This window comes from Sceloporus occidentalis, unplaced genomic scaffold (assembly GCF_023333645.1).
Source record: "Sceloporus occidentalis isolate IW3139 unplaced genomic scaffold, rSceOcc1.0.p SCAF_43, whole genome shotgun sequence".
NCBI lineage: Eukaryota > Metazoa > Chordata > Lepidosauria > Squamata > Phrynosomatidae > Sceloporus > Sceloporus occidentalis.
This window is the reverse complement of record NW_028317023.1, coordinates 6,656-34,107: the sequence shown is the minus strand read 5'-3', so window position 1 is coordinate 34,107 and position 27,452 is coordinate 6,656. Positions and strand designations below refer to the sequence as shown.

The following is a 27,452-nucleotide window of genomic DNA, read 5'->3' as shown; positions in this document are numbered from 1 at the left end:
AAATTCTAACACACATACTCATGATAACATCATAACTGACATGTTTAACTCCATACAATCGCAGACACACATGCTCACAAACATGCTAATACCCACACTTTAACACTATATGCTTACATACAGTCACACTAATGCGATACAATAACGCACACAACATCATACACTCATACATTTGCACATGCTATTCAACAACGTACACTTACACACACTGACTCTAGAACTATACATATGCATACAAACTAACACTACAAAGACTACTCCCCTTCTTCTCTAACAAAGACCAGCCTCCGCCGCAGCTTGTACTCTCCTTGTGAGCTGCCTGCCTGCTCCCTCAGTACTACTGTGGTATCGTGTAATGCATGTTAAGTGATGCGCTCGGCACCTCGGTTCCTGGGTGCCATGCACCCATCTCAATGCGCTCCTGCGGCCAAGCCAACCTGTACTGAATTTACAATGCGTGATTGATTGTGTTCTGTTAGTCATAGAATGTACACACATGCTTTCTGCATATACATGGCTAAGTTTTCCATGTTTATGTTCTACTGTCACCTTATGCCTTGTATATCAGGTATGTTCTGTTTTTGAATTGAATCAAGTAGTTTCTTTTTGTTTGGTTTTCCTCATGCGTAAACTTAGGTAATGTGATTTACAGTGCTAAGAAGACTTCTCGTTCTGGAGAATGATGAATACTTTTTCAATGTAGTAATCTCAATTTAGATTCTGTAACTGGACAGGTCTCTCTCATTCAGGATATTGTTCTTATGTGGTTTAATCAAACTGGTTGATCACAAATATTTCACACATGTCTATGTAGGGATCCTGGTGTAAATGTTAAGTAACTTGTTTATTTTGTATTTCTACAGATTCCAAGGAGGCAATAACTCTCTTTATATTTGTATAACAGCAAACCCCTAAAATGACAAAACTTACAACAGAACTCCTGTTAAAACATGGACTACCGAAATCCAAATCTTTAAAAGAGCTGAAAAAACTAAAGTATGTTTTTTTTTGTTTACGGATGTCTGTGTTGTGATGCCCTGTGAACTGTTTCAAATTCACACGCAATGCTTTGGGGATCATATTTTACATTTAGGGCATAGAAAAGTATGGTATGTGTGTATATATATATATGTGTGTGTGTGTGTGTATATATATATATATATATATATATATATATATATATATATATATATATATATATATATTTATTTTATGAATTAGTGTGTATATATACTTGAGACATTACATATAGATCAGGAAAAATGATTTATAATTTGTTGGATCTGTCTCCCAGTAATATAAAACTGGCACTTTTCTAAAAGCTATTACAGTGTAGTAAAACTGGTCTATAAATGACCTCAAGTGGCCTTGATACTTTTTTTTTTTTTTTTATTCTTTTTACATTGAAAATATGTGCATTTGTTTGGTAACATATACATTCGGATATATTTCCTTTAATAAACTTGTGAATACTAATCTTCTCCTAGCTTGTCAAAAATGCATCTTGAAACAAAAGATATAGACCCAAAGCTTTTTTCTCAAATGGTAAATCTTGAAGAATTGGATATCTCTGGAAATCTGATCTCCGAAATCCCCAGCAACCTACAACTTCATAACCTACGTGTTTTAAACTTCAATGATAATCAAGTGGAAGAGATAACTGTTTTAAAACAATTTCCCAACCTGGAGGAAGTCATGTACGAAGAAAATCTCTACCTGACAGTAAGTCTAATACTTTGGTTGGCTTTCCCTGCTTAAACACACTGATCTGATACTTTGCTAGTGAAATCCTTCGTTTCCTCTGTTTGCTTAACATTGAGCCATTCTATGGTTTCCCACAAAGCAGTATGATAAGGAGTCATGATGTTTGTCTAGTGCATTGGGTTAACATTACCAAGCTATAACACCTATTTGAGAAATGCACAGCTGAAACTATTAGTATTATCAAAAATCCCGAACCATTTCAAAACGGGAAGCAATACAATGTTTTTATTAAAACTTTCTTGTAATACAATAAAAGTTGCCGTTCCCATTAAAGATCTTTATGAAACTAAGCCATATTATTGTTTTCTTTAGGTCAGTGATAACCACAAGATATTTTGTCTTTTGCCTAAGCTAAGAAGGCTGAATAACAAGGATATAACCTCTCTAGCCAATCATTTTCGATTTGTCAACCACAGAGAGTTGAGTAGCAGGGTAAGTCACCTCTTTAAGTTACACTACACAATTCTTATACTTTGCTCTGTTGTAAAAGTAGCATTCCCACTGTACACTTTGTTTAGACAATTTATTTTAGAAATCCGTTGCCATTTTTTTCTAATACATAACATGGATTCTTAAATCATGTATAATTTATATTGATGTTTTGTATGTTCATTGCATCAGGGGTTCACAAACCTACTATGTGTGGAATACTTGACTCCAGCAACATCTGTTTTTTTTTTTTTTATGAGAAATGTACTATATAGGGCTACAACAACTAATCGATAATGAAATTCGTTGCCAACGAATTTCATTATCGATTAGTTGAATCGATTCTTATCGATTATAAAATGAGGGTTTTTTCAGAGCAAATGCTCAGAAAAATACCCCTCATCATATAATCCGTTTAGTCTGACTCACACCAGCGGCTCCTACTTACCAGCCCCTCCCTGTAATCACTGTGACAACTGGCCCCGCCCCTTCCTTCTCCAGAACCACATGGCTGTGACACTCATCTAACTAAGTATAAAATTAATATTTGGGCTACTGAAAGTTAGGGGCGGTGGGGGTTAATTTAGGGGCAGTTATGGTTAATGGGGTGTTCAGGGGCAGCTATGGTTAATGGGGTGTTTAGGGTTAATTTAGGGGCAGCTATGGTTAATGGGGTGTTTAGGGGCAGCTATGGTTAATGGGGTGTTTAGGGGCAGCTATGGTTGATGGGGTCTTTAGGGTTAATTTAGGGGATGCTGTGGTTGATGGGGTCTTTAGGGTTAATTTAGGGGTAGTTATGGTTAATGGGGTCTTTAGGATTAATTTAATGATCAGGACTGAGGGTTCATTTAATTAATTTAATAAAGTTAACTTAAGGTGCAGTTAGAGATAAATGGGGGGCAAACTAAGGGGAATCTAAATCCTGGGGGCAGTGACGATTAACCCAGTACTTATTTATAAAAGTATGGTGTCAGTGTGATGCGAACGGGTCTGTGACTCTGAGGGCACTATGAGATATTGGGGGGGGGGGGGTATAAGGCATATATGGGGAGGACGGAGTGACATATCTGGGGGTATAAGGCATATGTGGGGAGGGCAGTGTGGCATGTCTGGGGAGGACGGAGTGGTGTATCTGGGGCCACAGTGGCATATCTGGGGGTAGAGTGGAGTGGCATATCTGGGGGTAGAGTGGAGTGGCATATGTGGGGAGGGCAGCGTGGCATGTCTGGGGAGGATGGAGTGGTGTATCAGGGGGTATAAGGGGTATCGGGCACAGTGGCGTATGTGGGAGGCAGTGTGGAGTGGCGTATGTGGGAGGCAGTGTGGAGTGGCGTATGTGGGAGGCAGTGTGGAGTGGCGTATGTGGGAGGCAGCGTGGAGTGGCGTATGTGGGAGGCAGCGTGGAGTGGCGTATGTGGGAGGCAGCGTGTCACGCCTGGGCTCAAATGTGCATAAATTGGGTGGGCTGGTTGGGAAATGGACAAGAAATGCATTTTATCAAATTTTTTTTTTTTTATTCTGCTGTTTGTATTTAACATCATTTGTTTATTAAATTATTTTAAATAAATGAAAAATTCATTCATTTTTTTTTATCCGATTAATCGAAAAAATAATCGGCCAACTAATCGATTATGAAAATAATAGTTAGTTGCAGCCCTAGTACTATATTAAGTACACAGTTCTTAATATCTGGAAACGTTTGTCTTCCTCTTGAGTTGTATAACAATGACAAGCCAAACCTATGTAATAATATGATAATGCAATAAGTTGCTAAATTCACTTTTACGCTACTAATTTATATTTTCATGTAGGTTGAATCGTACTGGGAAAAGAACTACAAAGGAAAGTTGCCTAAGGATTCTCCTGAAGAGAAAATAAAAGCAATTGGTAAAGACTTTATGAAAACTGTAGTGGATCATGTTCGGTATGGACCAAACTCTCTGAAAGACTTTACAAAGTGGAAAGTAAGTAAATCAGACCTACGTCAATTGGGCCACGGTCATACCTTGTTCTTGACTGTACATGTTTTATACAGGACCAGTCTTAACAGAAGTGAAAAATAGTGGCACGTCAACACACTGTTTCTCAAATCTGATAGTATTTCAGTTTGGTAGCCTTACAATGTTCCAACAAATAGTAATATACACTTTGTTTGTAATTGTATTTATCTTGAAATCATCCAATAATTCAGGTGAAAATGATAGCACAAGAACTCATTTCATTCATGTTGGCTCGTAAAGAAAAGAAGTCAGAACATCAATTGCAGCACTCGACTGAAGAAAGCAGTGATGTTACGGTAAGTATTTTTATACAAAATGATCAGCATAAAACTGCAGAACCCTGCCCATGTTGTTTCTTCCCATCCTGGCACAAAGTTTAATTTAATGAACTTTAAACTTGGTTTACCTAATGTATCGCTGTGTCTTAGTCTCCCTATTCTACTTTTGACATAACTTTTTTTTTTTTTTACATATGTATTGTAAGAAACTCTGTGTAATTGTGTGTATGTATGTATGTGTGTGTGTGTGTGTGTATATATATATATGTATATATATATATATATATATATATATATATATATATATATATATATATATATATATATATATATATATATATATATATATGTAAAAGGGTGAAGCCGTATTAGTCCAGTAGACACGATGTCAAAAAATAGAGTATTGCAGAGTATGCGGTGATACCTTTTTTATTGGACTAACATAATATTAAAAAGACAAGCTTTCGAGAGTTATCCTCCCTTCATCAGGTCTGAAGCAATACTAATCAACATGATAGAGTTTACAACTTAAAACAAGTGATGGTATAAAGGGGGGGGGTTGAGTGGGGTGTCGTAAATAATAGGTCTGGAGGTGAAAAATGCAGAGAGGTAGAGAGAGAACCCAGGGACAGAACAAATAAACTTAGGGAACCAATAACCACAGTAAAACATCAAAGATAACAGCCATTAGACATTGGATGACTAGATGAAGTTCATATGAAGTTCTGGTAGTGTGTAAGGAAACCAGAATCCACATTAAGTCCCTCTTTTATGGTGTTAAAATGTGTAATCATTTTCATCTCAAATGTTTTTCTTTCCTGAGAGTCTCTGAAATTTCCTTTGAGTACTTTAATTTTTAGGTTTTGGATGGAGTGATTGTTCTGTGTGAAATGATGTCCTACCGGGGTGCAATATTTTTCTTCCTCATGGTTTTTGATGGAGCTTCGGTGCAGGTTCATTCTAAGGTGCAGCTTAAGCCCAGTCTCTCCAATGTAGCACCCTTTGTCACATGCAGAGCATTGTATGATGTACACCACGTTTGCCGATGTACATGAGTAAGAATATTTGATGCTGTATGTTTTGTTGTTGTGACTGGCTGTGTTGCTGTCACATATATGCAGCATCCCTCGCTACCACACAACAGAAAAAAATGCTACACAACCTCCTACCTTCAGAAAGAAATGCCTTGAATAATTTAATGAATTATTAATCATTTAATGAATAATAAAAACATAATCATCAAGCCAGCTGACAAAGGTGGATCAGTAGTCATCATGAACACCCAGGACTACATGGCAGAAGGAAATAGACAATTGGCAGATGAATTCTACTACAAAAAATTGAACCAGGACCCCACCAGGGAATATACAGAAGATCTTATCAAACTCATCAGATCCTTCTCAAAACACATGCAACAAGAATTGGAAAATCTTGTGCCTTCAAATCCTCAAATAGGCACTTTCTACATGCTGCCCAAAATCCACAAGCCAGGCAACCCAGGACGGCCCATTATTACAGGTATGGGAACTCTTACCGAATCTATATCTGGCCTTATAGAAAACATTCTTAAGCCCCTAGTTATCAGCACTGAGAGCTTTATACAGGACACCACTGATTTTCTCAATAAACTGAGCCAAGTTAGTAACCTTCCTGCCAATACAATACTTGCAACCATGGATGTGGAGTATTTATATAGCAACATCCCCCATAAAGATGGTATTGAGGCCTGCATCAAATTCCTCTCCTCCAGCAATGCCACACAAAAATATGATAGTGAAACCATTGCCAAGCTCATAGAATTTATACTGACACACAACTATTTCAAGTTCTATGACACTAACTACCTACAAATGACCGGGACAGCCATGGGCACCAAAATGTCACCGCAATATGCCAACCTTTTCATGGCTGACTTGGAACAGAGATTCCTAGCCACTCACCCCCACAAACCGCATAATTATTACCGTTACATCGACGACATCTTCATAATATGGACAGAAGGAGAAGAAAACCTTTTAAAATTCCACGAATCTTTCAATTCATTCCACCCATCTATAAAACTCAAAAAGAATTTCTCAAAACACAGTGTGAGCTTCCTGGACTGCACTATAACGGTCACCTCTGGCTTTCTTCACTCTTCCGTGTATAGAAAACCCACAGACAGGTACAGCTACCTTCACAATTCAAGCTTTCATCCCAAACACACTAAACAAGGTGTCATTTACAGCCAAGCCATAAGATACCACCGTATCTGCTCTGACACTCAGGACAGAGACAAACACGCTGGCAGAGTCATTTCAGAAGAAGGGCTACAAGGAAAAAACTATATCCAAAAAAATTAAATCTGCTGTAAGGACACCATGGGAAAGGCTTCTAGAATAAAAAAAAAGGATAACACAAGCAGGATCCCTCTGGTAGTTACCTACAACCCAACTCTTGAGGAAATCCGCAAAATTATTAAAGACCTACAGCCGATATTCTCCATACTGAAAAAAATATTCCCTCAGCCCCCAATACTGGCATTCAAACAACCACCAAACCTGAGGAAAAGATTAGTGCGTAGCAAACTGGCCCCAGAACAGGAGCATACACAGAATGGCACTGTACCATGCAACAAATCCCGCTGCAAACTTTGCCAACATATATGTGACAGCAACACAGCCAGTCACAACAACAAAACATACAGCATCAAATATTCTTACTCATGTACATCGGCAAACGTGGTGTACATGATACAATGCTCTGCATGTGACAAAGGGTGCTACATTGGAGAGACTGGGCTTAAGCTGCACCTTAGAATGAACCTGCACCGAAGCTCCATCAAAAACCATGAGGAAGAAAAATATTGCACCCCGGTAGGACATCATTTCACACAGAACAATCACTCCATCCAAAACCTAAAAATTAAAGTACTCAAAGGACATTTCAGAGACTCTCAGGAAAGAAAAACATTTGAGATGAAAATGATTACACATTTTAACACCATAAAAGAGGGACTTAATGTGGATTCTGGTTTCCTTACACACTACCAGAACTTCATATGAACTTCATCTAGTCATCCAATGTCTAATGGCTGTTATCTTTGATGTTTTACTGTGGTTATTGGTTCCCTAAGTTTATTTGTTCTGTCCCTGGGTTATCTCTCTACCTCTCTGCATTTCTCACCTCCAGACCTATTATTTACAACACCCCACTCAACCCCCCCCCTTTATACCATCACTTGTTTTAAGTTGTAACCTCTATCATGTTGATTAGTATTGCTTCAGACCTGATGAAGGGAGGATAACTCTCGAAAGCTTGTCTTTTTAATATTATGTTAGTCCAATAAAAAAGGTATCACCGCATACTCTGCAATACTCTATTTTTTGACATCGTGTGTGTGTGTATATATATTTCTCATTTCCTGTGTTGTGTATATGAGGCACAGCTCTCTTGTACTGGTTTTGCTCTTTAAACCCTCTTTGACTCTCACTTTGTTTGGTCTGAACATTGTCTCTGCTTAAGAATAATTGTTCTGTTTTCTGTGTGGTTTGCTGTCAGCCCCAATCAATCACAGAATCCTAAAGGAGCTGCACTTCATCCAAGTGTGCAGCTTGTAGCTTTGGATTCTTCCAGGGAATAGTAACTCTATATTAAAACTGGGACTGCAGCTGCTCACTGAGTGGCCACCTCTTCATACATCTTGCCAACAACAGCTTCCAGAGCTATGCTTTCCTCCAGGAAACTGCTCCACCTCTGGAGCCCCAGCTGCCCCCACTTAATCCCCACATGCAACTTGTAGGCCCATGCTGCCTTCAATAGCTTCCACCAAAGTTCTGCTTTTGACGGGTAGCCGCGGACAAGACAGTTTTGAACTGGAGGATTCTCAGTAGCTATAACTTTCACTCTGCTCATCCTTCCTTACTTCTCATATTTGAGCATAGGAGGTGATTCTGACAGTATATCAATGCAGGGAGGAGATTTCTGAGGGTAACCCTATTGTGCTCCTGTAGAACCCCCTCTTTCCAAGATAACCTCCCTTTTCAAGATCCATCATAGGACCTCTTTGTTTCACCATATTTGAAACAGGCTCACAGTAATGTCCTGAGACTAGAAGAAGACATACAAAAATAGTATACAAATAAACAAGGATTCTATAGGTTTAACCCCTTAACGACAATTGCCGGTCCTGGCACGACACGGAAAAGCATATGCTTTACGACAATTGACGTGCCAGGACCGGCACGTCTTTAAACGGGTGCAGAAAGCGATCTGTTTTCGCTTTCTGCACCCAAAAAACGTTGCTGAATGCCTCGACCTCGAGGCATTCAGCAACGCCGCGATCGGAACGAAGGGGCCATCTCTGGCCCCTCCACGGGGCGTCAACATCCGCCATACTTTGTATGGCGGCGGACGCCCGTTTTAAAAGCGTTTAGGAGGCGATCGACGATCGCCTCCTAAACTTAAATGGTGTCGCTGGAATGCCTCGATCAGGAGGCATCCAGCGACACCAAACACTTACCTTTCGATGGGCTGTGACCGCTCCGGAGAGCGGTCACAGCCGCAGCTGCCGATGATCTTCGCCATCAAGCAAGATGGCCGCTGCCCTGTAACAGGAACCAACAAATTTTAAAAGTTCGCTAGATGGTCCAGACCATATAGAGAACTTTGGCTCCACTTGCAGGTTGAATACAGGTACTGCATTCACCATGCAAGTCAATGGAACCCAGCTTTCTAATCACAGTGTGATTAGTAAAAATAAATTAAAAAATAAAATAAAATTAATAATAATTAGAAAAAAATAGTAAAAAACTAGTAAAATGTAAAAATCATTTCCCACTGATGTCACTATCAGGGGAACCTCCAAGTTGAAAAAAAATATATATATATATAAAAAATATATTTTTGTGAGCAAGTCCTAAAATTAGCATATTAGCTTAAAACAATTCTCGCATGGAAAGAGTTAAAATACTGGCATATTAAATGCCCGTGGGGTGTCTACTTTTAAAAAAGGTATGATTTTATGGGGTAAATTGAATTGGCCAGGTTCAACAACGTCCCAATTAACACCGGGGGAAGGATGGCCACACACCTAATTTCCAATTAGAAAAATGCACACGTACCAAATGTGGCCTTTTAGTTCCCACAAAAATGACACACCCATGCATGTGGGATATCACTGCACTCAGGAGATGTTGCTGAACACATTATGGGGTGTCGTGTGACAGCGGCATATACCAGGAGCTGTAAATTCATACATAAAGTAGGTGTGTGTGGGAAAAATACACACACAAAAATACTACTGCAAACTTTGAAAACATGCTGGTGGTAAAATGTGTGCATGCAAAGAGTTAAAATACCAGCATTTAAAATACCCTGTGGTGTCTAGTTTTGAAAAGTATATGGTTTTGTTGGGCACACTGAAATGGCCCGGCTCAGATGTACCAAATAGGGCATGGGCAGTGGATCCCCAAATGCCAAAGTTCAACATTGAAAAATGCGCATGCCCCAAATGTGGCCCTTTTGCCCCCAAACGGCCAGGCAAAATCATTCATGTGAGGTATCGCTGTACTCAGGAGATGTTGCTGAACACATATTGGGGTGTTTTGTGATAGTGACATATACGAGAACTTTTTAATTCATACCTGAAGTAAAATGTGTGTGGAAAACCAAATGCAAAAAAATGACTACCACAAAGTTTGGCAAAGACTGGTGGTAGATATGGTGCATGGAAAGAGTTAAAATACTAGCATTTGAAATACCCTGGGGTGTCTAGTTTTCAAAAATATATGGGTTTATTGGGCACACTGAAATGGCCCGACTCAAAGATGTACCAAATAGGGCATAGGCAGTGGATCCCCAAATGCCAAAGTTCAACATTGAAAAATGCGCATGCCCCAAATGTGGCCCTTTTGCCCCCAAACAGCCAGGCAAAATCATTCATGTGAGGTATCGCTGTACTCAGGAGATGTTGCTGAACACATATTGGGGTGTTTTGTGATAGTGATATAAACGAGAACCTTTTAATTCATACCTGAAGTAAAATGTGTGTGAAAAAACAAATGCAAAAAAATGGCTACCACAAAGTTTGACAAAAACTGGTGGTAGATATGGTGCATGGAAATAGTTAAAATACTAGCATTTGGAATACCCTGGGCTGTCTAGTTTTCAAAAATATATGATTTGATGGGGTAAATTGCATTGGCCGGGTTCAAAGATACCCGAAATGGCACATGGGGGGAAGAATTACCAGGTTTGGAAAAAATGGCTTTGAAATAGCAAAACGCTACTTGTACTTATTGCCCCATAATGGGTAGAAAAAAGCAAAAAAACATAAAAACATTGGGTATTTCTAAACTCAGGACAAATAGTAGAATCCATTTAGCAGTTTTTTTCATTACCTTTTATAGATGAGTAAAAGATTTTTCAACTAAAAGTTAGAAACAGTAATTTTTTTCTAAATTTTTCACCATATTTTATACTTTTTTTAGTAGTAAATAATATGATACAATCAAAACAATGTCATCTAAAGAAAGCCCTTTTTGTCCTGAAAAAAACAATATCTAATGTGTGTGGGTTCAGTAAACGGGAAAGAAGAAAATTACAGCTAAACACAAGCAGCGCAGAAATGTTAAAAAGGCCATTGTCACGAAGGGTACAAAAAGTAAAATCAGCCTTTGTCACGAAGGGGTTAAATGTTGAATCAACGAGGCTCTGCTGTTCTTCAGACAGCTGTTCCTTGAGTCTTAAATCATGTCCGTCCCTGAGGAACAGCTCTGGTATATTGCACTGACTAGGGATATGAGGGAAAAGGACATAAAGGTCTCCTGTGCGAGACCAAATCGTCCGTTATATGATGTGAGATTAAAAACTTTTTGTATGTTTTAGTCCTGTGAGTGCGTCGAGTTTTTCTTTGACTGTATTTCTGCTGTTGGAAAGAACCAGTAAACTGATTTTTGAGTGCGATATTGGAACATATATTTAATTTATCCTGCTTCTTGCAGATATATGCTGACTATGCACTGGGCTTATGATTTTATAGTAAGTAAAATTCCTTCTATATCTCTTCAGATGTACACATCTGAATAGGTATAATAAAGATGAGAGGAATAGTGTTCAGAATAATTAAAATATCCATCCACAAGTTTGCTTTGTTTTATCCAACATTAATGTAAAATCTTTTTCCTTCCCCTCCCACAGAATTTGGAGAGTTCCAAAAATAAGCGTAATCTTTCATCCGACTGTCCTGAAGTGTCTCCCACAAAAAGGCAGCGAATAACAAGTGAAAGTTTGTCAGTATCTCTCTTGCCATGTAGATCAACCAAATTGCAGCAGACCCCTTTTCACACTACTCAAATTAAATTGAAAGAAGGTAGTACACATCAAGAGCAACCAGGTAAAAAGGGATTAATGAATTCTCTGTCGGATAAATCCTGCCCTATGAAAAAACAACCCAAAGTGGACTCTGCTTTGTCTATTGGAAAACGTAATCTTCAGTTTCAGCAAAAACTCAAGGTAAGTACATATTTTTAACTGCATGACATACACTCCTGGCTCCTTGCAAGGAAGTCTCTCTGCCATGCCAAGCTATAAATGATTTTATGTACGTATCAAGGAAATACAGTATGCATATGTTAGCAAAAAAATATACTGCCCATTTGTAAATGGAAAATATCTTGGATGCATATTAGGAATATGCATCTGTTCTCAACTATATATTGCATCACCATAATAAATTCAAATTTGCTAGAATATATTTTAAGTCCATGGTCCTAAAGATGTTTACTACCATCCTTTGGGCAACCCAAATGTATAATGCTATACCAGCCAGTGTTCTCTTCCCATTATAACCGTAAAATCTTAGGTATAAAAATCCTGGGCTACGCCGACGACCTCTTATTCGCTGTTACCCGCCCGGGGATTTCCCTCCCTAATATTCTTAAAGAGCTTTCCCTGTACGGTGCCCTTACCAATTTTAAAATTAATTCATCTAAGTCGGAGATTCTCAATGTGAATTTGCCCCAGGGCGGCTGCTCTCCCGCTTCAGACCTCCTTTCTCTTTGCTTGGCGTTGCCCCAAAATCCGACACCTTGGGATTTGGCTGTCTCCTGACTTTTCCCAACTTTTCCACTATAATTTTGCGCCCCTTCTGGCCGCTCTTCAGGCTGATTTGGCTACATGGAAGAAACTGGCGCTCTCCTGGGTTGGTCGCATTAATACGATTAAGATGAATATTATGCCCCGTGTTCTTTATTTGTTCCAGGCTCTCCCTATCTCCGTCCCTCCCTCCTTTTTTGACTCGCTCCGGTCCACCTTCTTGCGATTTGTGTGGGGCACTCGTGCACCCCGAATTCGCTTCACCACGTTGATACTCCCCAAGTCTAAAGGTGGTCTTGCTTTGCCCTGCCCCCGCTCTTATTATAGGGCGTGCCACCTGCTCCGTGTTCTGGAGTGGGCACATAGTCCGCTCCATAAGCAATGGGTGGGCGTCGAGGCGGCCTTGCTGGATCTACCCATGAAGGTCTTACCTTGGTTGTCGATTCCGACGGCTCGCGCGATCACTTCACCTCACCCTTTTATCCGGGCCACTTATATGACTTGGCTTCAGATCCTTCGGAAGACGCAACTTTCTTCTATCCCCTCCCCATTGACCTCGGTCAGGGATAATCCTGACTTTCCTGCTGGGATGGGCCGCGACCTTTTCCCGGCTTCTCCTGCTGTGGTGGGACAGGGGATTGGTTCCTTTCTGACCTCTGAAGGCCTTAAGCCCTTGGCCGTACTGTCCTCCCGCTCGCCCCCCTCTTTCTTCGATTCCTTCCGTTACGCACAATTGTGCAGTTTCTTCCGGTCCTTGCCTCGGAAACATGCTGTGTTGCGAGATCGCACACAGTTTGAGGAGCTCTGTGTGGCCTCCACGCTCCCGCCCCATGGCATCTCTAGGCTATACGGCCTTTTACTTGTGTCCTTTTACCCGATATCACCGCCGTTCATGGGGGGCTGGGAATCTGAGCTGCAGGTCATCTTCTCCGAGGCACAATGGGAGAAGATATGTGTCATCACCCACAGCTGCTCTAGGAGTAACAGAGACCGGGAAATGGCATACAAATTGTTGTCCCGCTGGTATCGACCCCCGGCCTTGACTTCCACTTACCGCCCAGATGTGCCTAACAGATGTTGGAGATGTGACGCCTCTCCTGGCTCTCTTCTCCACCTCTGGTGGCACTGCCCACGGCTCGCTCCTTTTTGGACCTCGGTCCATCAGCACTTGCAGCGCTTCACGGACAGGACCATCCCTTTTACGCCAGAATTCCTCCTCCTTCATCATCTGCCCTACCCTGTGCGCTGGTTCCGGAGATCGGTGATCCGTCACCCGTCACCTCTTGACGGCAGCTAAGGCGCTAATTCCTCAACGCTGGGGCAGCCCTGCCCCACCCACCCTTAAAGACTGGGTTCTACGGGTGGAACAGATACGCGTCTTTGATGAGTTGCAACTCCTGTCCGATGAGTCCATTGAGCGTTATAGGTCCACTTGGTTCCACTGGCTGGAATTTGTGTCGGGGCCTGATATTCGTCCTTTATTGGACTAGCGGCATAGACATGTTCCCCCTGGGTTGGGCAGCTGGGTCGCTGGGCTTTCTTCCCTTCTTTCATTCTTCCTCTCTTTCATTCTCTCAGTTTTTTATTTCTTTCATTCTTCATTTTTTATTTAATTTTTTTTTTTTTTCTTTTTTATTTATTGTTGTTTTTTTTTTAATTTTTTTTTTTTTTTTATTTATTTTATTTTATTTTTTTCTCTCTTTGTTTTCTCCCATTAGTTTTCTTTCCCTTCTCCTCCTCCCACTGGGCTCGCAGCTCGTTTCCTTGAGACGGTTCTGTACTATGCCACGTCTCACTGTGCTGCTCGCGTGTACCTGCTCCAGTTCATCTGTGGTCATGATGTTTCTCATTTCGTTATCACGCTACTGTCTGGGGCTTTTCGACTAGCGCCCGAGGCTACTGTCATGACTTCCCCCCCCTCCACTAATTTGGTTGCTTTGTTGTTCCCTGTTTGTTTACCTCCCTCGTCTCTCCGAGTGGGCTCACAGCAAATTTTTCTGAGAGTGATGTGTACTTTACCATGTCTCACTGTGTACCTTGCTCATGATTGCTCATGCTCTCCTGCTCAACTGTCATGATGTTTCTCATTTTGTTACCACAATGCTGTCTGGTGCCTCTTCGCTGGCACCTTGTGTTGCTGTTCTGACTCCCCCTCCCCCCCTAATTTTTCCTTCTGTACCCTCCATCCACAAAAACCGATTTAAAATAAAGAAAAACTGATTTACCCTAAAATCTTAGGTATAACGCACGCTTTTACCCCTTTTTCAGGAGTTTAGAAAAGGAGGGTATGTTTTATAACCAAGTACTCTTTGAAATGTGCTGCACCCATGAGCGTGATCGTGCAGTGTTCACCTCATGATTGCTGGTTTACCAGCAATTCCATCCCAGCTACCATAGCTAGCTTCAGGGACAAAATCCAGAGTATCTTTGGCCCCCATTTTAGTGTGGGGTATTGGCCCTTAACACCTCCTGCTGCATGATTGCTTCATGAGTGCGTTCATACAGAGTTAATCCTCCAACCCCTCCAGTACCAATTAAGTAGCACTGACCAAGGTGTTTCCTGATGTCAGACTCTGCAGCAGTTCAAACTTTTATGGAGCCAATCTGGAGTTGGCTGGTGACTATCCTATAGACCACAAATTCTCTGATCATTGACAGCCACTGGATGACCTCTCCCATCTGAGTGGCATCCAGGCCATACAAGTGATGATAAAACACCTTTTTATTAATAAAAAATAAAACATCTTTATATTTTTATTACATAACTGATTACTGTATGATCACTGATTAATGGCATTTTGAATCATTGATTCATTTGATTCACGGAGCAATGTCAGTGGTCTAAACTTGCCGCTTATAAGTGATCTCATAGCGCAGGGGCGTCCAACATGCGGCCCTCGAGGTGACCCCTTCTGCTGCATGATCGCTCCATAAGAACAATCATGCCCCTGAAATGCCTCAATAGAATCAAAGCTGCAATTTTGCAATTTCTGTATTGCTATTGCAATAGAGGGAAATTGACAATAGGATTAAAACCTGTTAACGCCTACTGGTACAAAAGGCGTACAACGGTAAGAGGATACACTGTGTTGTATTAGTTGCCTGAAATATCTACAATTGGATTATGTTGTATTCCATTAAATTAATTTGGTCACCCCAAAACACATCTGTCTTTGATTTTCTTTTAAAGCTTAGTTGTTATCATAATGTTTTCATCCCAGATGTAGAGTGATATAGTGATGCACCGAAATGAAAATTCTGGACCGAAACCGATAACTCAGGATGCACTTGGCCGAAACCAAAAACTACTACCCCCGCCTTTAAATAAATAATAATTAAAATATATATATATATATATATATATATATATATATATATATATATGTGTATGTATATGACATTTTATGTACCGTATTTGGTCGATTATAAGACAAGGTTTTTTTCAAAGCAGATGCTCTGAAAAATACCCCTCGTCTTCTAATCGGGGTCGTCTTATAATCAGACCTCAAATAGAGGATCCTTTGGTCTAACCCCCACCACACACACACACACACACTTACCGGTGCTTCCAATTTCCTGCTGTATACTGGGGCAGCGGGTTGACGTCCACGCGATCCGCATAGACAACTTCTGCTGCAGCCGGATGGAGGTGTGGCTAGCAGCGGGGGTTGTCTGCGTCCATCGCGCAGACCTTCCCCGGCTGTCAGAGATCAGAGTTCCCCGCACCGGCACGGGGAACTCTGATCTCTGGCAGCCGGGGAAGGTCTGCGCGATGGACGCAGACAACCCCCGCTGCTAGCCACACCTCCTTCCGGCTGCAGCGTAAGGAAGACTGCTGCACCGGTATACAGCAGGTAATTGGAAGCACCGGTAAGTGTGTGGGGTGGGGGAGTGTTAAATGGGGGCATAGGGCATTTCTGGAGGCAGAGTGCTCTATGAAATGCCTTTTAACCCCCTGAATGCCGCTCTGCCTCCTGAAATGCCTTATACTTCCCTATATGCCACTCTGCCCCATAATATGCCTTTTAACCCCCTAAATGCCAGAGTGGCATATAGGGGTATAAGGCATTTCTGGAGGCAGAGTGGCACATAGGGGGTCAAAAGGCATATCATGGGGCACAGTGGCATATAGAGGGTTAAAAGGCATATCATGGGCCACAGTGCCATATTGGAGTGGCAAGCCTGGGGGCAGATGTGTGTAACTGGGGGGCAGGTTGGAAAATACAAGGAAATAAAAACAAAAATATTTTTCTCAATCATAGCTTTTATTAAAAAATTTAATAGTTTACGTGAATTAACATTTACTGGTAAAACTTTTTTCCTATAGGGTCGTCTTATATTCAGGCTTTTTCTTTTTTTCCTAAATTAATATTCAGATTTTGGGGGGTCGTCTTATAATCAGGGTCGTCTTATAATCGAGCAAATACGGTATATATATGTGTGTGTGTGTGTGTGTGTGTGTGTATATATATATATAATATTGCTAACCGCAATCACACTCCTATCATGCCCAGGCAACCAGTACGTGCTGGAATCTGGGCATGATAGGAGTGTGATTGCTGTTATCAATCATATATATTTAATATAGCAAGCACACTCCTATCGTGCACAAGCAACCAATACATGCTGAAACCTGGCTAGCTACCCCCCTTGTGTATTGATGCTGCCCTGCAGGATGGGGTCCGCACATCACTTACAGCCTCCCTGTGCCGTGCCCTTACACATCCTTGTTATCACAGACATATTCATTAATTCACTTGTCCGTTCCTTCACTCACAGATACTCATCCATTCCCTCACTCACTCACAGATACTCCTCCAGATATTCCCTCACTCATAGATACTCATTAATACACCCTCCCCCACCTGAACTGCAGATTTTCTGGTGCTGCTCACAGACTTCCGCAGGGGGTGCTGCTTCCCTCTGTGTTGCTCGCACTATGTGCGAACAACTTCTCTTGTCCGCTCAGGGGAAGCAGGAATGGAGCAGGGTCATGTGACGTAAATTCACGACTCTGCTGGATTCCTGCTTCCCCTGGGTGGAACAAGAGACGTTGCTAGCACAGATAAGCAGCAGCAATTGCGTCTCCCCCCCCCCCCCCCTGGCCCAGCCTGCTCTGGATGGAGGTAGATTATTTTCAGCCCTTTCATTTTTTTGGGCATTTTTTTTTTTTGGCATTTTGCTGATAATGCCATCGATATTTCGGTTCATCCTTAGTGGTAACTTTGTGTTTAGCTGACATGAAGCCTCCCGACAAGGATGTTTTAGGGCTCCACGTGAAAGCACTTATGTGTAGTAAGTTCGCTTGTGAACACTTACAGGTTTGGTAAGGAGTACTGCTTTTAGATCATTTCGAGGATAATAGTGCTGCTTTGCATTTTTTTTTTTTCTTTCCCCGAATATAACAAGTGTTATGTATTTTGTTCATCCCCAGAAAGGGCTTCATATGGAGCCACTTCATTTCCTTCAGTGTCACAGTAAAAGCAATAGCAGTGATGATTTCAGCACCCAGTTGTGGGCATGTGCATTTGAACCCGCATTCGATAACTCTTTAAGCAAGGGTGAGTAATTTTATATTACCGTACTGTTACTGCAAACGAATTAAGCTTTTTTGTGGAAAAATATCAATATGAATTAACCAGGTTTGTTTGCCCATTTTCTGGCACTTTCAAATATGATGACACTTTAAAAACCAGTATATCTTTCTTTATAGTTGCATCCTGTGGTGGAGATTCCATCTGTGTAACTGACTGTGACACTGGCAAGGTTCTGAAAAAATACAAAGTGACTGGAGAGGTAAGAACCACTCTGAGGCCCCTTGATTTTACTATATAAAGACACAGCATAGTATTCTGTGGTTGAGACAAAAATTGGTCTTCTTGCAAATGACATTAATAAATGATCTGCCATCCCTATGGATGCACTAATAAATCCATGGAAAATAGCCCTTGTGACATATCTGTAATCCAGCCTATTTTGCAGTGGCAGGGAAATCTAAAGACCACCCAGGCTCTCTCCTGTTAGCAGATCTTGTGTAATGGTGCTTGTACTCCATTATTTTGTGAGTACCTGATCACACAATTGGGCATTTCTTTCTGGTGCATGTTAATGCTGATACTGGCAGACACAATCCTGGAGACAAGTAGGGATCCAGACCCTGCAGGGATCTGTAATGCCCCCTCTACTGGCACACATTGTGATCATAAAGTATTATTTATTGTTTTATATAGCGCCTATATTGTTTTGTACAGCTGAAGTCCCAATAACAAAAGTTATGGTGGGTAAAGGTAATGGGGGAAAACCCTTCCACCAGAAATCTGAAGTGATTTTACTTGTCCTGAAATTATTTTTTTTTTATGTGGGTACATCTGTCTTGTAAAAAGGGAGTCATTGTTGAACCAACATAGGAACGCAAAAAAAAAATGTTTAGGTGCCAGCATATTTTTCATATCTTAGCTGTAAAGGATGTTGATGCTAATGCATAGAGTATGAGGTTATCATTTTGACACCTAACTAAAAAAACTCATCTTTGAAGGTTGTGGTTTTCTGATCTAGGTTGTCTTGTGTGATTCTGTAGTGGTAGTTGAGGACTTGAGGTCATTTGTTTACTTCAGCATGCAATGCTTTAAAGGGTGGAGAAGCCTACCACAGGAGTAGTAGTAGAAATTTTAGGAATGCCTGGGATGGATATATGGCTTATTTGTGGTCTGGGAACTTGATTGGCAAATTGTCATCTGAATATCAATTCTGTGTTTTAGGAGTTCTTTACTTTGGCATGGTCAACACTTACTATGATAAACAAAGAAGGTCAGAAGAGGAAGATTAATATATTAGCTGCTGCTGGAAAGCTTGGAATAATAAAATTAATCCATCCAAAAATTAATTTAGCCTATGGAGAAATAAAGGCTCACAAAAAGGCAATTTCTGTCATATGCTTCAGCCCACATCAGGAAACTTTTCTTTTCAGTAAGTATTCACACATCATCCTTGTGTTGGCATTGTTCCCTTCACTCCCTTCTGGTTTAACCCCCTTCCTTTGCACAGCTAGAATAACACCTTTACTGAGTGGAAAATCCCAATCCCCTTTTCTTGCTATACAGTTAACTAACCTCATTTAAACATTTGCAATGTCATGTATCCTGTCTTCTACAACATTGGTAACTGGGAAGAAGTTAAAAAAAAAAAAGTTTCCCCTTTTGTTTGTTTCTTCCCTTCCAGGTGGATCCTATGACAAAAGAATTATCTTATGGGATATTGGTGTACCAGATTGTGAATACAATTTCAGAGCTAGGTATGGCATTTAAAAAATAAATAAAAAGGATAGGAGAAATATGATATAGTGCCCTCCACAAATATTGGCACCCTTGGTGAATATGATCAAGGAAGACTGGGTCTTTATTAACCTCTTTATCTTTCCTTTTTTTCTCATATGAATTCATAAGGGGGCAATAACTGTAGCACACATTTCACCTTTTTTTTTTTTTTTTTGATAAACCAGTATTTATTTATTTTTTTGTTTTTAGAAAAGATTGAGCAGGTTAAGCAATTCACAATTTTTCAGCCGCCTACTTTTATATTTAACAAGTGTGCCAGTATTTGCTCTGAAAAATATCCCTAGTTATGTTGTCTTCTAATCGCACATTACGCTCTTATCTCGACTGCAGCCGCGCCATTGCCACAGGGTCATTACTTGACTCCATGGGTGGTTTGACGAATTTGAGTGTTCTTGGGTCTGTAGTATCCAGTATGTACAAGTTAATAGAAAAAGTATATGTTATTCCTTCTTGTGCTAAAGACTTAATTGTAGTCTCATTTGTTTTATCAGTCAGCTTCTTATACTTGACGCCTCTTCTACTCCTTTACGAATTTGTCCAGTCCCTGCATGTCCTGATCAGTATTTGCTGGCTGCTTGTGAGGATGGTTGCTTTGTTTGGGACATAAAACTCAACAAAACCCAAGGAAAAAGGTAAAACTCTTTTGAACTCTTAGTCAACTTTTTTTTTTTAATTTATTTATTAAGAATTAAGAAGCTGGCCTCTTTCACGGGAATTTCACTTGACATAGTTGTCTCAAGTGAAACCTGGATTTACAACATACTGTAGGGGGGGAAATGTACTAAAGACTGGCAAAGGTCATCTCTGTCATCTTTCATTATCTTTCTGTTTTCACACGAAAATAATGCATACATCTGTATATCGTGTGTGTCATGGTATATTTGTAACATGAAGAAATTTGGCAAAGGACTGCAATTTCAAACCCATCAACCATTATTTTCAAACATTTTATCTATCAGATCTTGGGAGGTAGAATTCAATTTTCCGATATATAACAATGAAACAAAGAAGTCTGACTTCCACATAATAGATGGCCTTGCATTTCTAAACAAAGACCTCATAGGTGAGTACAAGGCTATGGTCCGTTTGGATATAATGAAGCACTAGGGTGCAAACCATATGTTTGCAAATGATTTGAACCTTTCAGATTTTTGAATAAGCCTTAAAAACAACCTTCAGCAAGCAGCCCTTCTAGTAGCTGGGTTAGCATAATGCATAGATCGTGAGAATATTTACAATCTGTCCCCACCTAACTGTGAGTTTATGTAGGGCCAAAAAAATAAATCACCATCTTCTTTTATAAGGCTCTGTTGATATCCATTTTGTTAGGTGTCTGGTATGCTGCCAGATTGTGACTTTGATAATATTTATACAAGCAACGTCCTACTTGTTTACCATCTGCAACTCAGTAGATATAAAAGAAGATTGGGTCTTTATGGCTGAAGTTTTCTTGACCGTAAAGGCATTCAAATTGGCTGCTGTAGAAGCTGTTTTTTTTGGTTTTTTTTTATGATAAGCATATTTTACCTAGCTGTTAGCAACATTGTTTTATAAGTGTGTTTTGTCTTTAAGTAATTGCCCAGGTTTTACTTTCTGTTTAAAGTTACAAAAAAAGTCATTGTTTTATATAAAGCCTGTTTTGTTTGTTTTTTTTGTTTTTTTTTTAGTTTCTAAAAGTGCAATGCAGGGGTCTATTTATGTATGGAGCTGGGAGAGATCTTTCAAAACAAAGAAATCTAAAGGCCCTAAGAAACTGGACGCAGTAATATTGGCAGAGCTGAAATGGTCAGAGACTGATCTTCCATATCTGACTCTCTCAGCATCTTCGGGTAAATTCTCTCAAATCCAGTATTTGCATAAAATAGTGGAAGGGTTGTACTTATTGGTTTGTTCTAGGTCAGTGATGGCGAACGCGTGGCACGCTGTTGGCACGCTGAGCCGTCTCTGTGGGCACGCCGTGACCATGGGCGGGGGGGACAGATACCCCCCAGTAACTCATGCGGGGGGGGACCGATAATTAAGAAATCCCCCCCCCCAGGGCATTAGGAACCCCCCAATAGAAACGCCGCAAATGCGGCCTGTGAGACCTCGAGGTGCGGCCCGCGGTAACCGATCTTACGCGGTCCGCACCTCGAGCCCTGCTACTTACCTGTGGGAGGGTCTTCTGTACTGCACAGAGGAACCGGAACCCAGCAGAGTTCACGTGACATTACATCACATCCTCTGTGCAGTACCAGAGAACGCAGAGGGAGGCCGCGGCATCAAGGAGCTGCAGTGCAGGTAAGGGGGTGGGGAAGGTAGTTTGAATGAGTATGCGTGATTGAGGGAATGAATCTGTGAATGAATGAGGATATGAATGAATGAGTGTGTGTGTGATAGAATGGATGTGTAAGTGCTGGAACCTAGGCATGATTGGACTGTGATTGATGTAAGCAATCACACTCCTATCATGCCAAGTCAGCCAGTACATGCTGAAACATAGCTAGCTGCCCCCTTGTGTATTGATGCTGCCAGCAGTATGGGGTCTGCACATCACTTACAGCCACCCTATACCAGCATGTACTGGCTGCCTGGGTATGATAGGAGTGTGATTGCTGTTAGCAATCACACTCCTATCATGCCAAGTCATATTGCTAATTTTTAACTTCGTTATTCAGGTTTAATTGCAGTGTTGGCACTTTGAAAAAAATACGTCGTTTTGGTTTGCAGTTTGGGCACTTGGGCTCAAAAAGGTTTGCCATCACTGTTCTAGGTTAATGCACTGCGAGTGTCTTTCAACGGTGAACAATATAATATTTCTTGTCCAGTATTAGTATTTTCGAAAAGCTTTTCTCTCTCGACGGTGGTAAAATAGATTGGCATTAAGTGTATTTGTCTTATTAATTAGTGACACCACTAGTTCAGAAATGGTTACTGTGCGAAGAAGAAAAAAATACTCAACTTGTAAGCTGTCTTGAGGACAAAATAAATGTGCTGCTACCTGAATGCTGCCATTACAATAAGGCTAACCAAGCTGTTTCATTCCTTGTTTACAGAAGGATTCTGTGTCTTCTGTGGTGATGAAGCTGGGAAAGTATGGATATATGACCTTCATACTTATGAAGCAGAATTAATAAAGGGCATCTTCAGCAATACTCTGAAAGACCCCTCAAAGGTATTGCTCATATTAACTTAGATTTTGTTAGAACTACATACAATTAAAATTAGTCTTTGATTTTTTTTTTTGATTTTTTTTTTTATCTATCCTTTCTCTATATGTGGACAGTATGCATTGAGAAGCAGTGGATTTAGGCATTGGATCACTGGCAGTTACTTTAACACACAAATTAGTTAACAATCTGTTGTTTTTTTTAACCTTGCCCCACAAGTAAATGTCAAATCTGTCCTTTTACTTAGATTGCACTCAGGTGAGCCATCATAAATAATAAATAGATTTGATAATGAATAAAAGTATTTGGTAATACCGTATTTGCTTGAATATAAGACAAGATGTTTTTCAGTGCATATGCTCTGAAAAATACCCCTCGTCTTATATTCAAAGTCAACTGGACCTCAAATAGAGGTCTGACTAAGACCCAGATCCCCTGGAGCGCTGCAGGGGACCTGGATCCTCCTCTCTGGCAGCCGGTGAACGTCTGTGCGATGCGTGCAGACAACCTCCACTGCTGCCATTAGACACCAGGAAGTGTGGAGCATGGGGCAGGTCTAGGGATGCATCGGTAAGTCGGGGGGCAGAGTGGCACCCTCTTTGTTTCTCTCATGACTTGTTCACTCCAAAACTGTCATTACCTCCTCCCAGGATTTCACACGTGCTGTGTACCCCTTCTCTGGAATTCCCTACCCTTTTCTGTCAGACATTCTCCCTCGTATTCAACTTTTAAAAGCTCTCTGAAAACCCATCTTTTTGGAGAAGGGTTTTCTTCCTAGCACTCAGCCAGCATCCTAATCAAGCCATCTGAATGACTAACAACCTCTACAGATCACCCTCACTCGAGAGTCACCCTGATTCAAGCGGTCTACTCCTATGGTTTTATTTCCCCCTCAACTACCAACTAGATTGTAAGCATGCAAGAGCAGGGTCCTTTTTTCCTTTTGGACCACTTTATTGCGTGTGATTTTATTTTTTTTTGCTGATTGTAACAGCGCTATGGAATCTGATGGTGCTATATAAACACATGTAATGTAACAAGGCATCTTACATGAATGCCAGAAATGAGAGGTTTTGGTTTTATCAATCGGCCAATTAAGCTCACCTGCCACATCAAGGCACACTTTTAATAGGGTGAGAATCTACTCTCACCTCCTGTATAGTGGGCACACAAAGCTGTTTATACTGCTACCAAAACCTTATTAATGTGTTGGGGGAGGTGCAATCAAACCTTCCAATTAACCCCTGGGCAGCAAGCTGCAACCAGACAAATGAGGAGCCAACACCCTCACATATATGCAAGCAGAGAAAACAAGAAAGTTCGGTGCGCTAACCTAGTCCCAGGCTCAAATAATAAAGGTGTGTAAAATGAGGCCTACCAAACAGGTGTGAGCAATAATAAATACCTAATTTATATTATGTTTATATATTTGTTGCCAACTTTATTAGGGTGAGAAGCGCAGACAGTATATGTTTTTTGTATACATTGTACAGCCAATACACTGTATTTGCAGCATGCTCGCACCTGTTTGGTAGACCTCATTTTACACACTTGTATTTCGGCCTGGGACTAGCTTAGCGCACCACCATTTTTTATTTTTTCTGTGTTTTACCCCTGTTTATTTGGGGACTGTTTCGTATTGATTTTCGCACTGTGATAGTTATACTCAGAATATATGTGTATCAGTTTTTGTCGTTGCTTTAATCTTGTACTCATTGCTTTCGTAGATAACTGGAGTTATCACATTGTTTATCTGATTTGAAAGTTTTTTTGTTTTTTTTTTACTTTTTTGACCTAATTTGAGTTTTTGTAGAGTATAATTGAATTTGGGGGTTACCTAACCCTTCTTGGGTACTTTTAAACCTTAAATAGAACTTGGTGGTGGCAGTAAAAATAAGTTTTGGAGTCATGGGGTTAGGCTAGGTTTCCACTTGGTTTTTTTTTTGCTAAAAACGCCAATAGCGCCACCTGGCGTTTTTTTTAGTGAAAAAACGTTGCAGCCAGATGTTAGCTGTTCTTCAATAGGAAATCGCAGAATGCCATATCCACTTGGCGTTTTTTCGTTTGGCGTTTTTTCAGTCCTCTTTGGCGTTTTTCTGCTTTTTTGGGCTCTGTGGCAGTTTTTCAAAATCGCAGCGTGTTGACACTCTGGCGTTTTTTGCAAGGAAATCTTGGCGTTTTTCTCCAATAGAAGTCGATGGGAGAGAAAAAACGCCATGAAAAAGCCATGTGGGTTTATTGCCTTGGCGTTTTTTATGGCGTTTTCTCCACAGTTACAATGCAGAGGATGGACCCAGTATCTGTGTGTCCTACGAGAAATAGGCTGGAAACAAACAGTTTCACACAAAACAAAGTTCATATTGAATTCTACACCATTTGGAACAAACATGCCATTACAAACAAACATACGCGACACATCAACTGGATCCTGCGTGCCAAAAGCAACAGCAAACAATTTGCACCATCATTTGGGGCCAATCTTCCTAGAGGAGCAGACATTCGGAATAAAGCATGCCTTACAAACCACAGAAAAGTGACAAAAGGGTCCGCCGGGGCGTTTAAGTAGAACTCTACCAAGTAAATGACATCAGGGGGCAGATACTTGCCATTTATCCTAATCCCTTTTTTAGCTGGGTGAAACTTCTAACTTGTAAAGGCTGGAAAAACTGCCTAAGGTCAAAAAAAGCAATTTCCACAGAAAGGCAAAAACTCCAGAAAAAAACGCCAAAACGCAGAAAAATGCAGTGGCAGTTTTCTTGGCGTTTTTCATCAAGAAAAAAAACGCAGGACAAAAACCCAAGTGGAAACCTAGCCTTAAGGTGTACTTGCTCTGGACCCTGGAAGCAGACCATTAACCCTTCCATGCCCATATTTCCCTTAACGTCACGGTAAGAGCCGACAAGCAGGTGGCAGTTTGGGGCATCCCTGACACTTGATCCTAGCCTTATTTTCAACTTGTGTTTTTTCTATGAAACCTAAGGGAGACTATGTTATAGCTATATTCAGAAAAAGACTGTTCTTATCTCCTGTTACAGATAAAATAAATGTGTTTTGAGCTTGTTTGAGCTTTTTTAATATTTTTAAAGATATAGAGATACCGTGAAAGTCATCCCTGTTATTCTAGCGCTGCCACATGATTATTTTGTGCCTGGTTGGTCTGTTTAAATAAAACAATGTTTTTCTATTAATTTATATAGCACCATCATATTCCACATAGCTATTAAAGTCTTGTCACTAACTTTTTTTCTTTTTTCTTCCATTAATAGATTCTTCATTGGCCATCACTTACTTCAAGCAAAGATGTGGTGTCTGGACCGTTGATAAACAACGTGGCCGTGGACTCAGCATTACAATATTTAGTGGCATTAACAGATAAAAACCTCATTGCGATATGGAAAATATTATAACTTTTGAACAGACTTTTTTAGCATTTTAAAAATTTTATGCAAACTGTTATCTCACATTCTAGTTACGCCGTCTGTAATTTTTTTGGTGATTCAACTGTAATAGCGACTTTAAAAAAAAAAGAAAAAAAAAAAAGGCATTTCTAAAAGTTGCCCTATGTTTTCAATTTCAAAATCTAGATATCGGCTCTTCTGTCCCCAACGCAAATGTTGGCTAGAATAATATTTCTTTTTTATTCACTTTAGGAAAATTTTAAAAAAAGTGTATCTGAAATCATGCAATAAGATGTTAATTTCATTAGCATAAGAAAACCGGTTGCATATTTACACTGTACACTCAGAGTTGTACAAACTTTCCTCCCATAACCGATTTCTGAACTCTGCAAGAAAATGGGATTGTAAACAATACTTAAAGTTGAATCAAACTCACATGCTGTTTTTGCAAATATTTAAAAATACATTTTTTTCGATTTTAATAGCTATATCTTTTATTTTTATTAGTAGGCCTTTCGTGATTAACATCATAACAGCTATGTCAACAAAATTATATATATATTGTAATCTCTGTCCTTTGTATCCCATTTTTTGATTCTGATTGGTTTTATGTGTTTCTATTTATGTATTTTAAGCTTGGCATTAAGTAATCCTTGTTTTACATTTTCCTTGATTTATAGACGTATGGTGGGACAGGTGTGGAGTGCCTTGTAGCTTTTGATTTTAGTTATGCTTTTTCTCCCTATTTGGATTTATTTCACAATGCTTGAGCGTGCGCTTCAGTATTTCTCTTATTTCTAAAAATATAATTTGAAGAACAGTAATTCTGGAAAGCACATTAAAACAAAAAACGTAAAAACCTTTAAACGGTGAAAGTATTATCATACTTACATACAAATCTATACAAGACCCAAACATGTTTGTTGTCAAACAAAGCAACACAACAGATTTCAGTATCAAACTGTGCCCATGGTGTAGGGGCGCTATTTGTACTATAGAGGGTGCTCTCGGCAATAATCCTTTC

The 27,452-nt window shown here is 40.2% G+C and overlaps 1 protein-coding gene across 1 annotated transcript; it reads left to right on the top strand.

Moving 5' to 3' along the window:
- The first annotated feature begins 916 nt into the window (after positions 1-916).
- LOC149289641 (leucine-rich repeat and WD repeat-containing protein 1-like) lies at positions 917-26,437 on the top strand. Its single transcript, XM_089490205.1, has 16 exons — positions 917-996; positions 1,488-1,722; positions 2,077-2,196; positions 4,005-4,157; positions 4,385-4,489; positions 11,651-11,965; positions 12,714-13,808; positions 17,982-18,108; positions 18,261-18,343; positions 19,306-19,513; positions 19,766-19,838; positions 20,373-20,513; positions 20,841-20,944; positions 21,549-21,710; positions 22,917-23,035; positions 26,297-26,437. The coding sequence occupies exons 1-16, from the start codon at positions 917-919 to the stop codon at positions 26,435-26,437; spliced, it is 3,261 nt and encodes a 1,086-aa protein (XP_089346331.1).
- Positions 26,438-27,452: the final 1,015 nt, after the last annotated feature.

Coding starts and splice junctions, on each gene's coding strand:
- LOC149289641 (XM_089490205.1), top strand. CDS start 917: ATGACAAAACTTACAACAGAACTCCTGTTAAAACATGGACTACCGAAA. Junction 4,490..11,650: donor AAGAAAGCAGTGATGTTACG/GTAAGTATTTTT, acceptor CCCCTCCCACAG/AATTTGGAGAGTTCCAAAAA. Junction 20,945..21,548: donor TCTAAACAAAGACCTCATAG/GTGAGTACAAGG, acceptor TTTTTTTTTTAG/TTTCTAAAAGTGCAATGCAG.